At 46.2% G+C, this 14,650-nt stretch overlaps 1 protein-coding gene across 3 annotated transcripts in view; it reads right to left on the bottom strand.

The window, feature by feature from the left end:
• Positions 1 to 8,091: 8,091 nt before the first annotated feature.
• The window catches only part of SIDT2 (SID1 transmembrane family member 2), a 278,793-nt gene continuing 272,234 nt past the window's right edge, over positions 8,092 to 14,650 (bottom strand). For all 3 annotated transcript variants that reach the window (XM_069224701.1, XM_069224702.1, XM_069224703.1), the window contains one exon: positions 8,092 to 8,681. In XM_069224701.1, the coding sequence (XP_069080802.1) occupies positions 8,619 to 8,681 (63 nt within the window). In that variant the 3' untranslated portion in view covers positions 8,092 to 8,618. The remainder of the gene's footprint in view (positions 8,682 to 14,650) is intronic.

Below are 14,650 nucleotides of genomic sequence, written 5' to 3'. Positions count from 1 at the left end.
TCTGCAAAACTGGTAGAAGGTCACTCAAGATACCTGGGTACTGGAAGAGATACAGGGCTACAAGTTAGAGTTTTATAACTCCCCAGTCTAGCATGTTCCCCCCACAATGTATTTTTCCCTACAAGCTCAGGAGTTCATCTCAGAAATAAGAGACCTCCTTCACAAGGGGGCCATATAGGAGGCTTTCCCCCATCCAAAAGCTTTACGCAGTGGCATTTTTCTGGTGAAAAAGAAGGGTGGTGGATCCTGTTTGGTTCTGAACCTGAGGGAAACCAGCAATTGGGTCATTTACCGTCACTTCAAAAAGGAAGGTATCCATTTGTTGAGCGAATTTTTTTTACGAGAGGGAGATTGGATGGGCTGAATAGACTTGAAAGACGCCTGCCTAACCATCCCTATCTTTCCACCGCATCAGTGTTTTCTCCAATTTCTTTGGCAAGGGCGCTGCTTTTGGCCTATCATCAGCTCCCCAATGGAATTTCTGGGGTTACAGGTAGACTCCCTTCTGTCTCAGTTAATTCTTTCCCCGCAGAAGGTTCGCAACATCAATAAAAAACTGAGATCAATGTTGTGCAAACCGACTGCATCACTGAGATCAATAGTGCGCATGGTGGGTCTGTTAGCCTCATCGATACAAGCCATATTTCCGAGACCCCTTAACTATTAGGCTCTTCAATAGCTCAAAATTTCCCATCTCCAAAAGTGTCTCAGCTATTCCGAACAGATTCACCTATCAGAGGACACAAAGACGGAGATGAGCTGTGGATTGAACATATGGAAGGGCAGAATGATTTTTGGGTCCTCTCTAGACATTGTGATTGAATCCGATGCCAGTCGATGGGGTTGGGGAGCTCGATGTGGCGAGATATCCACGAGGGGGGTCATCGGTCCAAGGAGGAACTGGATCTTCATATCAATTGCTTGGAGCTTCTGGCGGGCTCCTTTGTGATTCTGAGCCTCTCCCCAGAGAGGACGGATTGTTGCAACCTTCTTCAGATGGACAATATTTCCACAGTGAGATATGTGAACAATTTAGGTGGGACAAGGTCACGCCTTTTGGCGAAGATTGCCAAGGATTTCTGGCACTTCTGCCTTCAACACCAAATTTCGGTGGAAGCAGAATATCTCATGGGTCAGAACAACAAAGTGGTGCATTGGCAGTCTCATCATCATCGAGATTCCAGCAATTGGAGGCTGCATCCAAGGGTCTTTCACTTCCTTCAAAACCTTTGAGGCCCTTGCTCGATAGATCTGTTTGCTTAATGTCTCAACCGTCAGCTTCCAAGATTTTTCAGTTGCGGCTCAGACCGAGAAGCCCTGGCTACCGATGCATTCCTGCAGGATTGGTCCCCATTCATGTGTTATGCATCTCCCCCTCTTCATGATGATTCCCAGGGTCTTGGCGCATTCACACCAATAATTTTTCAATTCTATTAAGGGCGCGGAGGTGAGGATTATCCCACCCATTTACTTATCACTTACTTGTTATTTTGATGTTATTTATTATTTAGTTATTTGCTCGAGAGTGTATCTTTGATGCTGTATTTCAAATGACTGAAGTTATATTTTGAGTGTTATTTCCCTCCCTTGTTACCTTATATTGGTAATTATTCTTGCTTCGCTAGATCAGTGTTTATTGCTTTGATTTATCTCTTCCTTAGGGAATCTGATTCTTCAACTTTGTTGGGAAACTGGTGAACTTTGCTCTTTCTACTCTCAAGTTCTTCGGAGTCTGCAGTTGAAGTCAGAGGTCGTCAGAGTCTGGGATCTGAAGTCTGCGAACTGTGCTTCTGTTGGAGTTCAGGTTGTCTGTTCTGTTGGGTTAATCCTGTTGTGCACAGTCTGGAGACTGTTTAACTGTTGATAGACATTGTGCAAAGAAATAGGAGGCTGGAGTGTCTCTAGAGATTATATAGGGCTAGGTCTCTATGGCTGGTCATGTGACGTTAACATGGGATATGTAGTGTTTGAACTTTTTCTTTTGATTGGCTGCTGTGGAAATTAAAGCATAGAAAGAGAGGCATAATCCTTGCCTCTGTGTCCTTAATAGAACTGAAACATTCTTGACACGAATAAAATATATCTTTTTTAATTTAGAGCACAATCCGATGGGGGGCGGAAATCAACATGGTAACAAGGATCTTCCAAGAAACCAAAAACACCAAAACATTTGAAGATGAAGTTGTTACTCGTTTGAGAATGTATGCAGCAGAAGCATTTGTTGGGCTGAGGCACTGCTCGAGGTGCATAGCACAAAATAACAGGAATGTGCAAATCTGAGTGGTGAAAACTGCTTTAGAAGCGTTACTAATCCTATTAAAAAAACAGCACAAAGCTTTGGAAATGGCATCTTTTTTAATACTTGAAGAGTCCTAAGTCCCACTTGGCTTTTATTTTATCCTTTTAATTCCATTTTGTGCGACCATGCTGTTAGTTTCACTTGCTTTGCATTTAACAACTGCATTTCATTTGCAGTAGTTTAAGGGCACGCCTGTTGTTTTTCCCAGCATTCTTTTGGGACCTAATGTCATTTTCGCCTAACCCCTTTCAGGGCCAGTGGGAGTGCGGTCAGTGTTACTGATGTGCTGCTGCCCCGATGTTCTATTGAAGCCAGCGGATGTTCCTCTGTGCTTTCTTTCAGTCTCAGTCGAGGACATAAATCTGGCGGACATTGCAACAGCACTTATGCCTGATCCGGTCCACGACTGTCATATGGAAGCTATATTAAGTCCAGAAATTACAGAGAAACACACAGAACTACCTTCAATGCAACTCGACAGCACTTTAAAAAAAGCAAAACTGAAGTCCAATTCACTCTGAAAGTAAAATTTAACAAATAAACAGAACCAAAACAAAGCTTTGCAACTGCCAGTTTAAAATAAGAAATACATGCTAAATAGTTTTACCAATCATATCTCCCTTTTAACGTTCCATGCATGTTCAGGACGAGATGATTATACAGTAGGGCGAGACATATACATGGCGACGGGGGTGGAAATGAGCTTCGTCCATCATTGAACCCAGAGAATCACAGGCACTTGAACTTTACATTGCTAGCTGTGCAGGGAGACAGTATTTTTAGGCTATTTCTTTGGAAAACAGACTGTTCTTTTTACTCGAGGCCACAAACCATTAAAAGTGATTTAATTACGTACTTTTCTTTTCTTCACAATACTCAAGTTATGAAGACTCTCCCAACACTGTCAGCTTGGTATGACAAGATATTAAACGTCGCGTTCTTGGAGAAGGTGAAATAAAAAGCTACTACTGTTGATTATGATAAACGAATTCATAAGGTGCAAACAATAGGTGAAAAAAAAACTAGAAAAAAAAACCTTTTTCCTGAACAAGACCGAAGAGTAGGAGGGGAAGAATCCAGAAAAGCTACCGTTTGGCTAAGCTCACCCGTAGGGATTTAAATACCACCTAATACTAGAGCAAATGAATGCAGGGCAAAGATTCTGCAAGGATCACAGCCTACTGGCAGCCAGCTGAGACCTCTGAGATGGGAGGGCTAAGAGGGGCCTGCCTGACTGCAAGACTACGGATAAGCTGTATGTGCTGATAAAGGAAATTAGGAAAACATGACTCGGTGATACAGTATTTAAATAGGCAAAAAATGGTGGATTGAACCAATGATTTGCAGGAATCTAAAAGGAGTAACAGTATTGTTTTTGGGACATGTGCAAATAGTAGAAGCAAGCAGACGTAAGCACTCTCTTTGATGTCAATTAACCTAACTAAGTTGATTTGTTGTTTAAAAAAAAAGGATGAATGCACTTGCCGATTTTAGGATTCTACGATTCTGATTTCAACAAATCAGACACATTAGATACATAGGGGGTCATTCTGACCCTGGCGGTCATTGACCGCCAGGGTCAACGACCGCGGGAGCACCGCCAACAGGCTGGCGGTGCTCCCAAGGGCATTCTGACCGCGGCAGTATGGCCGCGGTCAGAAAGGGAAAACCGGCGGTGTCCCGCCGGTTTTCCGCTGCCCTGAGGAATCCTCCATGGCGGCGCAGCTTTCTACGCCGCCATGGGGATTCCGACCCCCTCACCGCCATCCTGTTCCTGGCGGTTTTGACCGCCAGGAACAGGATGGCGGTGAGGGGTGTTGTGGGGCCCCTGGGGGCCCCACTAAGATTTTCAGTGTCTGCTTTGCAGACACTGAAAATCGCAACGGGTGCTACTGCACCCGTCGCACCCTTCCCACTCCGCCGGCTCCATTCGGAGCCGGCTTCCTCGTGGGAAGGGGTTTCCCGCTGGGCTGGCGGGCGGCCTTCTGGCGGTCGCCCGCCAGCCCAGCGGGAAACACAGAATAACCGCGGCGGTCTTCTGACCGCGTAGCGGTATTCTGTTGGGGGAACTTTGGCGGGCGGCCTCCGCCGCCCGTCAAAGTTGGAATGACCCCCATAGTGTCACCCTTGTTAACATCTCAATTCAGTGAAATCGCAACAAGTTGTTAAACGTTTTCAATTTATGACATATCATCAGTGCCCCCCATCCACACAAAATCTCTACAGAAATCCAGATGCAATCACCTTGATTTGTTGATCCAAAAGATTCATAAAAACAGAGCTCAGAGACCTCGTTTAGTAAAGAATCACACTGGGAAGGAAACAGCTTGCATTTCCCACAAGACACCTAATGCAGTTAAAATGCATATTTTAACCTACTAAAAACTTTAGATAACTGTTTGCTTTGGTCCAGCCACTAAGCAAATTTTAATCTACCTGCCCTTCCTGAAAAGTCCATTGTATCCTGAAGGAGAGTAAATGGTGTCTCCTCTTCAGAGCACCTGAGACTGAACTACTATTTCTTTGGCCTGCAAGGTCCAGGCTCAGCCTCAGTTCCACACATTTCCGTAGTCTGAGCTCTCTTGCGCACATACGATGTCCTATCCACCTAAGGACACCTCTAATCCAATCTCTACAGCTAGGGTGTGTGCACAGATCTACTCTTAGCTCTGTTATAAGCAGAACATGCTTATTTATCACAATTGTTGCATGCTTTGGTAGTGTACCAGGGCAGAAGTTGGAGAACAACCACACACCCAGTGCTTTATTTGTTCTTGTTGTTTCTGGTGCTGATCACCGGCACTTATTTTTGAGGGCTGAGGCTTAATCTTCTGCCTCAAGCATTTACTGCGAGCAAAAGACCCATATGGGAAAGACGGAGGAAGGGAAAAACGAAAAAGCGTCACAAAGGGAGAAAGTAGAAAGCTGCAAGAGTGAGCTTAGGGGGCAGGGAGTGGCTTTATATAAATTGAAGAGGCCCGAGATGTCTTCAGGATTACACCGCCTCAGTATTCTGTGCTCGCACATTGAATTGCAGCAGCCGCGGGTTTAAGAGGAGAGCTTTGAGCACTGGCACCTTTTTATTGACAAATTAAGCACTGCACACACCTATTCACAGGTGTAGTGTTGGACTTATGGGGTGAACTGAGGTTTTAGCCATGCGAGGACAAAGAGCAGAGGCTTCCATCTTAGTGATACCAAAGGATAGCCACCTCTTCATGCTGTTTTTGTCCACTTGTTCTGAACCTGTGTCCTCTGGCAACAGAAGACTCGTGCTAATGCTAAACAGAAGACATACTGATATCTCAGCTAATTTTGTGGCTTGACTGCTTTTGGTCTTGTTCAATCATCTGTTGAATCTCACAAAGGGAAATCATCCTGCTGTTGCCTTGCTAAGCGAGCCTACTTGCTCTAGTATTAATGTTAAACGCTCTGTGGGTGCTGCTTTGCTGTGTGCTGGTTTGTATGAGTCAATTAAATCCATCATTTCCGCTCTGTGCTGTTGGTTTAGTGAGCTCTAGGTGTATTAAACAGGCTTATTCTCCACTAAACTATCTCCACAGAACACATACTATTGACAGATAGCACCAATGGGTGTTTACACGCTGGTCTTCTCTGCACGACCAATGTGCATTATGTTATAGATTGCTCAATTCACAATAATTTCTCATCAATGTTCATGAAATGAGCCAATAATAAGATAACCAGTCGTCTTCAAGCGGGTACAGACTGTGCCCCAGCAGCGTTAGACATGGGTGGGGTTGAGACTAGCACCCAACGAGCTATTGACAGCACAATAAGTGTCAAACAGAAATTAAGATAATAGGGTTACAAATTAAATAAAAATTAGAAAGCCAGATTAAAAAAAATATATATATATTAATTTTGTTTTCAAAGTAACCTAGTTTGAAAAAATATGCTAGCATTGTATTTTGGCAGAGCAAGCAAAACTACGAATTGTGACCACAGCCATATCTTTGATCATGACTGGACGAGGACAAGCTCAAATCTTTAATCATTCACAGCTGGAGATGCAAAATATACCACCTGGAGCTTTTTCATCAACAGGATTGCAATAACGAGTTCTGATTAGTCAGCTAAACATGGGTATTATTTCTCAGTGAATTAATGCCTAGAACACACAAATCACATTTAAATACACTACGCTTCAAAAAAGCATTAAAAAACGTAGCTGTTTCATGATATTGGTCCTGACTTCAGGATCAATGTTTCCTTCCTCAAGAGAGGTTTTGTAGGTTAGGAGCATCAAAAACCTTGACTTAGAAAAGGCCACGAGGTAATGTTTTTGTTTAAAAAAAAAACATCTGAAATGTCAAAGTTATTCAACCAACACAGTTTTCCTCATAGTAGAAGAGCCTTCAGAAAGGATACTGCTGTGACCTTAGTCAAAAGTAAGGGTCTTTGTTAATCATCAAGAATTTTTTTTTATGTGAAAGCGAATTTGTGTGTGTGTTTGTGCACCTTAGAGCCATTAGGAGTTTTGAGGGGAGATACAGCCCTAAATTGGATGGGTATGGCCATGGTTTAGCAGGAAAAGCCATTAAATATTAACATTCAAAAGCTGTGAAATCATTCATGTCTGCAGCTATGGTCACAAGAGATGACCGGACTAGCTTGGGGTCAACAACTGTGCACGGAGAGTTAAACATGACAACCCGCAGAGAACATAAAAGGCTTCCAAAGACACCAGAGCCCAAATGAGACCTCGGGAGTCTTGAGAAACAACCTATCTACACTGCCTGCACATACTGGTTGTATCAATCACTCCAAGGAGGAGATTCTAAAAGACTGTGATAGCAAATAGTTAGGATCGAAATGTCTTTTGTACCAGGGGTATTTTATTTCTTTTTTTTTGCATATCTCAGCACCACTAAAGTTGAAGATATTACTTTTTTTGTATATGTTTTAGTGGCGAATACATTTCAATTAGTAGGGTCTGACACTGACCAAAGCTCCCATATAAGCTTGTTTTTCACTGGCATTGGAATAAAAGACAGCAGTTTTAATCTCTGTGACAAGAGGCAGGGATGAGTATACTGTGGTTTATAGGCCTACATTTTTCTACAGACTCTGCTTCGAGTTACAGAATTCAGCTAATATTCAATTATCCAATATTATTCAACTAGCCACAGGTAGGACCTAAAGGCACCTCATTTAATTTTCAAGAAATCTCAGGTTGGGCTGATACACACCAGCTAACTGAATCGATCTAATTGAGTGACTCTGGTGGGCAGCATGTTCTACCGGAAACACAGCCAGGCAGTACAATATGCATTGGCCTGGGGACCTTCAAGGACGTCTGTTAATTTGAGCGGCTACAAGATGAAGACAGAGACCAGCAACTATAGGTAAGAGGGACTGGTATCATTTGTATGTCTTGAAACGTAGTGAGCAGTGAGTGTGCCAGAAGGCCCAGGTAGATTGGGGCAGGTGAAAAGTCAGATTTGGCGTCTAGGTGAGGTGGACTAGACAAACTCAGGCAAGAATCATGTAAGTAATTGACACCTAGGTAGCATCCTACCTCAGCTGCGCAAGGCACAGGACTCTATCTCCATTTTGTCACTGGAGCGAAGGCTTCCAAACTAAGCTAGCCCCAATGCTTCATCACATACAAATCCAGATGGTGACCCTGGTCTCCTTCTACTCCAATGTGTCAAGTAAAAATGCAGAGGAAGCAAAGGCTGCGCAATGTGAAATATCCACAGACTGAAAGAGACTGCTCCTACTATGAGGGAAGAGTCAGATTTCAAGACCAAAGAGAACCCGAGCAATGAAATCAAGGTCAGTTTATGGGAATGTTGGCAATTTATTAGCTGGATTTTGTGCAAAGACTGATATTGACACACACAGAGACACAGATATCTGAAGGTGCCCACACACACACACACACACACACACACACACACACACACACACTCACAAATACACTGTACGTGTTAAGGATTTGAATCCTTGAAGACAGTTCCAAGCATCCTTACTGCATTCGTTAAATGCATTTTTTCTCAATTCTCTGGAGTGCTACACTGGCACTATTTATTTTCAAGTTGGAAATGAGACTGGGCAAAAAAATTAACCCTCCACTACGCCCACATTGGAAAGAGCCTCAGTGTTTCCAGAAGGCTCCCCAAAGTCACACCAGGTAGGGCGGCAGCAGAGGGTCTAAGAACGGCTACACTGTAGACGTTGGAACCAAAGGCTGAGCTCGGAAATATAGCCAAGAGTGTGGGACGGATTTAGTGATTTGTTCCAAGGTTTGTGCAAACAGAGCACTCCTTTCTGAAATCTTGCAAAAAAAGGGCTAGAAGACGTAGATCTTATCTCTCTGTACCGTGTCCAGGTCATCGTCTAGCGTCAGCAGCACCTGGGAGAGAAGAAAGGAGATGGTCAGGCAGAAGAGGACAGGTGTCTTATCAAGCATCCCGCTTCCCACACCTCTACCCTGCGAAGGAGGCAACAGTGCATTTGTAGGTTGGAGAAACCAACAATAAAGTAGTGTAGGGATTTGGTATTACTTGTTAGATAAAGGACAGTGGAGAAAGTCCTGTTATCTGTATCCCTCTGACACTGAACTATCATCAAATAAAGCATGGCTTAAAATAAGCACAAGCAACAGAGTTGCTTACCTATATTACGTATGGAGTAGTCACAGATACACAATGAAGAACAAGTTACTTACCTTTCACGAACTTCCACGCCAGAAGCGCAGAGCCATGGAAAGAACCAACAGTTTGTCTGTGAAAAAAAACTAGGGCCTTGAAAGGGACAATACCTGACCATATTAGATGTGTCCGCAGAGCGGGGAGGCATGGGTGGGTGTAAGGAATCTGCAGCTAGATAAGAGTCTCTACCAGATAATGCATTACCGAAAGAAAGTAACTTGTTCATCTGATAGAGACTTCTAGTTGCAGATTCCTTACCTTAGAATAGATACCCAAGCCATAACCTCCTGGTGGTGGGCTGTGGACAGATCTTCACACTAAAATGTCCTGCAGGACTGAACAGGCAAAGTGTCCATCTCTACGGACTTGATTGTCCAGGCAGTAATGTCTTGCAAACATATGCAAGGAAGCCTACGTTCCTGCCTGATAGATATCCAGGACTGGAACACTGTGTTAACGCAGTGGTAGCAACCTTGGCCCTGGTAGAATGAGCTCTCTGGAGGGTACTTCTTGGCAAGTGCGTAGCAGATCTTAATGCAGAAACGACCCAGTACGTAATGGTTCATTTCTTCACTGCCCGACCCTTCTGTGCTCCCACGTACCCCACAAAGAGTGGGTCATCCACCCAGAACTCTTTTGTGGGGTCAGGGTAGAATGAAAATGCTCTTTTTGGGTCCAGTCAGTGGAGTTGCTCCTCTTCTTTATAGGGACAAGGTGGAGCAAAGAAGGTGGGCAGGGTGATATTCTGACTCAGGTGAAATGGGGTCACCACCTTGGGAAGGAAAGAGACACGAGTTCTGCGTACCACCTTGTCTGGAAACATGGTGAGATATGGTGGCTTGGATGAAAGAGCCTGCATCTCACCCTGCTGGCAGGAGTTATTACCACTAAAAAGGCTATTTTGATGGTGAGCAGCTAGAGGGGACAGTTGTGCAGTGCCTCAAAAGGAGCACACATGAGAAAAGTAAGGACCAGATTCAAGTCCCACTGAGGCATGACAAAGGGCCTAGGAGGATACATATGTACAAGCCGTTTAAGAATCAATTTACAATTGGGGACTTGAGTAATGAAGGCTGATCAGGCAGCCAAAGGAATGTCAATAAGGAGGAAAGATAGCCTTTGAGAGTTCCCAAAGCAGAACCCTGTTGGGCAAGCAATGGTAGAAGGTAAAGAGAAGGCTCTCAGATAGGGAAGCAGAAAGAGGCTCAATAGATCTTTCTGTACAATAATATACAAAGCGTTTCCAATGGCAGGCATATACCGTCTTAGCGGAGGGAGGGCTGGCTGCCAGAATAAATTTACAGACTTCTGGAGGAAGGTCGAAAACCGTCAACTGTTGCCGCTCAAGCTCCACGCATGAAGGTGCAGAGTTGACCGGTTCGGGTGGAGAACCTTCCCCTGCTGCTGTGACAGAGGATCTTCCCGAAGAGGCAGTCTGATCAGAGGATCAAGACTCTCCGTGCCCAGTCTGGAGACACCAGGATTACTTGGGCCCGGACGTTCTTGATCTTCTTGAGAACTCTGGGCAGAAGTGGTATGGGTGGAAAGGCGTACAGGAGGCCTGAACTCCACTTGCGACGAAAAGCTTCACCAAGCGATTGCCACATTGGAAACACGAACGTGCAATACTGCTGATGTTGCACGTTCTCTGCGGAAGCGAACAGATCTAACCAGGGCTCTCCCCACTGCTGAAAGAGTCCTTGCGCCACCTCCGGATGGAGACACCACTTGTTATCCACTAGGCATCGATGGCTGAGTATGTTTGCCCTGGCGATCAGAGAACCAGCCAGGTGTTGAACCACCAGTGTTATGCCCTGCTGTTCCAGCCATGTCCTGAGGTGCAAGGCTTCTTGACAAAGGGTCCACAACCCCACACCGCCCTGCTTGTTGCAATACCAGATTGTGGTGGTGTTGCCCGTAAACACCTGCATCATCTTCCCTTTTACAACAGGAAGAAATGCTTTCAGTGCCAGTCGGATCGCCAGGAACTCCAGCAAGTTAATATGGAGTCTGGATTTCACTGGAGACCAGAGGCCTCTGATTTCCATCCCTCCCAGATGGCCTGCGCACCCCAGAAGTGACACATCCGTCACTATTGTGAGATCTGATTGGGTCAGAGGCAGACTCCTCTCTCTTCCCCAATCACAGTTAACTAACCACCACTGCAGATCTTTTGCAGTTCCCTCCGAGATCTGAACCGTTGTAGTGAGATTCCTCTGATGCTGTGCCGATTGGAATTTCAGGTCCCACTGCAGAGCCTTCATGTGCCATCTGGCATATTTGACTAACAGGGTGCAGGAGGCCATGAGGCCCTACAACCTCAGAGTCCATCTCACTGCAATCCAGGCTAGAGGCCGAAACATTGGTATCAAAACCTGAATATCCTGGGCTCGTTGCTCGGAAGGATAAGCCCGAAACTGCAATGCGTCCAGAACAGCTCTGATGAAAGGGAGCTTTTGAGAAGGAGTCAGGTGTGATTTTCCCACGTTTATACGGAACCCCAGCGAATGCAGGGGGTTTGCCATAGTCTGAAGGTGGATGACAACAGTCTGAGGCAAGGGAGCCTTCAACAGCCAGTCGAGGTAGGTGAAGACTGATACCCCTAACCTGAGCAGATTAGCTACTATCCCTTTGGTGAACATCTGAGGGGCACTGGGGAGGCTGAAGGGGAGCACAGTAAACTGAAAATACTCGTGGCCTACCCTGAACTGCAAGTAGCGCCTGTGGGCAGGCAGGATTGGGATGTGAAAATATGCATCCTGTAAGTCCAACGTTACCATCCAGTCTCCTTGGTCTAGAGCAGTTAAGACCTGAGTCAGAGAGAGCATCTTGAATTTCTCCTTTTTGAGGAAGAGACTGATGTCCCGCAAATCCAGGATAGGGCGAAGACCCTTGTTCTTTTTGGGAATCAGAAAGTAGCGGGAATAACAACCACTGCCTACTTCTGACATCGGGGTCAAGAGAGCCATAACTTCCTCATGGAGGAAGACTAAGTGATCCTTCATAAGCCATTCTTTTAGTGGAGGTATAGAGGGAGGTAAAGACTGGAAGGGGAGGGAAGAGCTGTATGATCTGCAAGACCCATTTATCCAATGCCAGTGAGGGAGATGAAATTGAGTCCTCCCTCCAACTGGACGCGTATGGTCTTGCAGAATCACACTAGGAGGACTTGGGCACTGTGAAGGAGAGGGGGCTGGGTGGTAGACGACATCTGGCCAGACCCTCTGGGTCTCAAGGTACCACAACCTCGTCCCCCACAGGATGCTGATCTGACGGCTAAGGCTGGCTGGTGTGTGGGTGGCGTGGTACCCCGCCCATTCCGAAGCCTCAAAAGGGGCAAAAAGCAGACTGTTGGCGAGGGGCCGACAAGAGGCTCAATGGACTAGCTGTAGTCTGAGAATCCTGAAATGCTCCAGCCCCGAGTCTGCCTTCTCACCAAAAAGGCGGAACCCATCGAAGGGGATGTCCATAAGGTTTGCCCGGACATCCCCTGAAAAGCCAGATGTACAAAGCCAGGCGTGGCAACGAAGGGCCACCGCCGATAAAATCGCTCTACCTAGTGAGTCAGTCGTGTCCAAACCACACCTAATTGTAAACTTGGCTTCATCTCTCCCATCTTTGACTGCTTGTGAGAGTGTGTCCCGCATGCCCTCTGGGACCTGAGGCAGCACCTGCGCCACTGTATCCCATAAAGTATGGAAAAAACAGCCCAGTAGGCATGAGGTGTTTACAGACCTCAATGCCAGGCTGAAGAAAGAAAACATTTTCTTTGCAAGCTGATCCAGCCTCATGGAAACCCTATCTAGGGAAGCGGAATGGAAGGTTCCACGGGAAGTGGAGGCTTGGACCTCCAAGCTCTCCAGGGTGGGATGTTGGGAGAGGAAGCTAGGATCATTTGGTGCTGGGCGATAGCGGCGGCCAAATGTCCTATTTACAGGAGCCCCTGTGCTGGATCTGGACAATGTCCCTGGGAGGACATCAGTGAGGACTTCGTTAAAGGGTAACATCGGTCGGAGGTTAGTCCTGACTAGCATCGTAGGCAGCACTACGCACCACCACAGCATAAGACACTTGCTCCTCAGTAGCCACGGTAGGAGGTGAGAGCATGCCAGCATCTGGAGGTGTGCCCAGTCCACTGGCTTCTCCTAACTCCTTATACCAGTCCATTTGCTCCAATCAATACTCACATGGGTCCTTAGGCCCCTACCATTCCTCACCAATGCCTGGTTGATCATAATAAGACTCAGGCAATGACCTGGCCCCTGGTGGAGCCGTCGGAATCAGCATCGTACAACAATGTTCCCGCTCATCAGGTATGAGGATGGAGCTTGCACCACCTGTGGGGCATCAATGTCGGGAACGACACCGGAGGAGGCCGACTATGTGGACTCAGCATCATTTCGGATCCGATATTGCATCCAAGAGACATCCCCCATGGGCGCTGAAGCACCGGCGTGGAACCTGATGGGGCCTCTGCTGGCCCCGCGGGGCCCAATGGAGAACCAGCAGGGGCAGCCCACTCAAATACGAGACACATAGCCTCATAAAACTCCTTGAGTTGAGCAGGGGTCGCTCTAGCTCCGGGAAAGTGAGGGGAGGCTTTAAGTTGGCCCTGGCATCGGCTCTGCAGAACCGTGCCTGGAACGTCGACGTTCCAGACTTCCCTCGTCAGCTGATGGGCGAGGTGAAGTTGAAGTCCGCTTGGACTTCTTCTTCTTGTGCCTTTTCCCTGAGGATCTCGAGTGAGATGAGGAGGACTTGGGGCTCCTGAAGCGGTCCCACAACCTTCTCCTTGAACAGAACCGTGACCTCCGAGGAGTTGTGCCGACTGACACCGACTGCCAGGAGTTTCAGGGACCGCTTCCTCATAGCTTTTGGAGCCATGGCCCGGCAGTCGGAACACAACCTTGAGTCATCGTCTCATTCCAGACACCAGAGACAAACCTGTTCTCCTAGATGACAGTCTTTATAGACTAGCAACAAATCCTCAACAAAAAGGTCAAAAAAGACATGTAAAAAAAGACAGAGGTTAGCTCAATTACGGATCTGCGCTAACCGGCGCGGAAGAAAAAGAACTGACATACACGCACCTGGGTGGTGCCTCTACAGGTGCCAGTGACGTCACAAATGGCTCCGACGATGCCGACAACGCCATGTGGATCCGAACGACGCCACCCGATGGCACGCGCAAGGGTATCGCTCAAGAAAAGTTCCAGATTCCAAGCTGACGCCGGGGAATTCTAAGGTAGGGAATCTGAAGCTAGAAGTCTATATTAGATAAGGTTTATTACCTGAAGCTATGGTTGTGCAGCATGGACATTTTTCGTAGATTCACATGCTTGAGCTGTTCTTTGCCATCAGGCTAGGAGCTCTTAGTGGTCAGTGTATAGAAAGCCAATAAATAACATTGAAATAAGCCAATGAGATGAAGAGGCCCAGTGCTCTCCCCTTCACAGAGGCTCCAGACTGTTGAAGTTTGAAGTTGTCAGCAGTGTACAATAAAATGAAAGGACAGCAGGTTGGGTCACAAGTGAATTTATGAAAGATATCAAGTCTGGGGAACTACAGTCATAAATAACTCCTTTCTTATGGAGCATTGGATTTTTCATAAAGTCAAACTCTTGATGTAAGATTAACAAAGCAGAATCAGGAATTAAACTACAGGTTTATA

This window comes from Pleurodeles waltl, chromosome 3_1, assembly GCF_031143425.1.
Source record: "Pleurodeles waltl isolate 20211129_DDA chromosome 3_1, aPleWal1.hap1.20221129, whole genome shotgun sequence".
In the NCBI taxonomy this organism is placed as follows: Eukaryota; Metazoa; Chordata; class Amphibia; order Caudata; family Salamandridae; genus Pleurodeles; species Pleurodeles waltl.
This window is presented reverse-complemented; position numbering and strand designations above follow the sequence as displayed.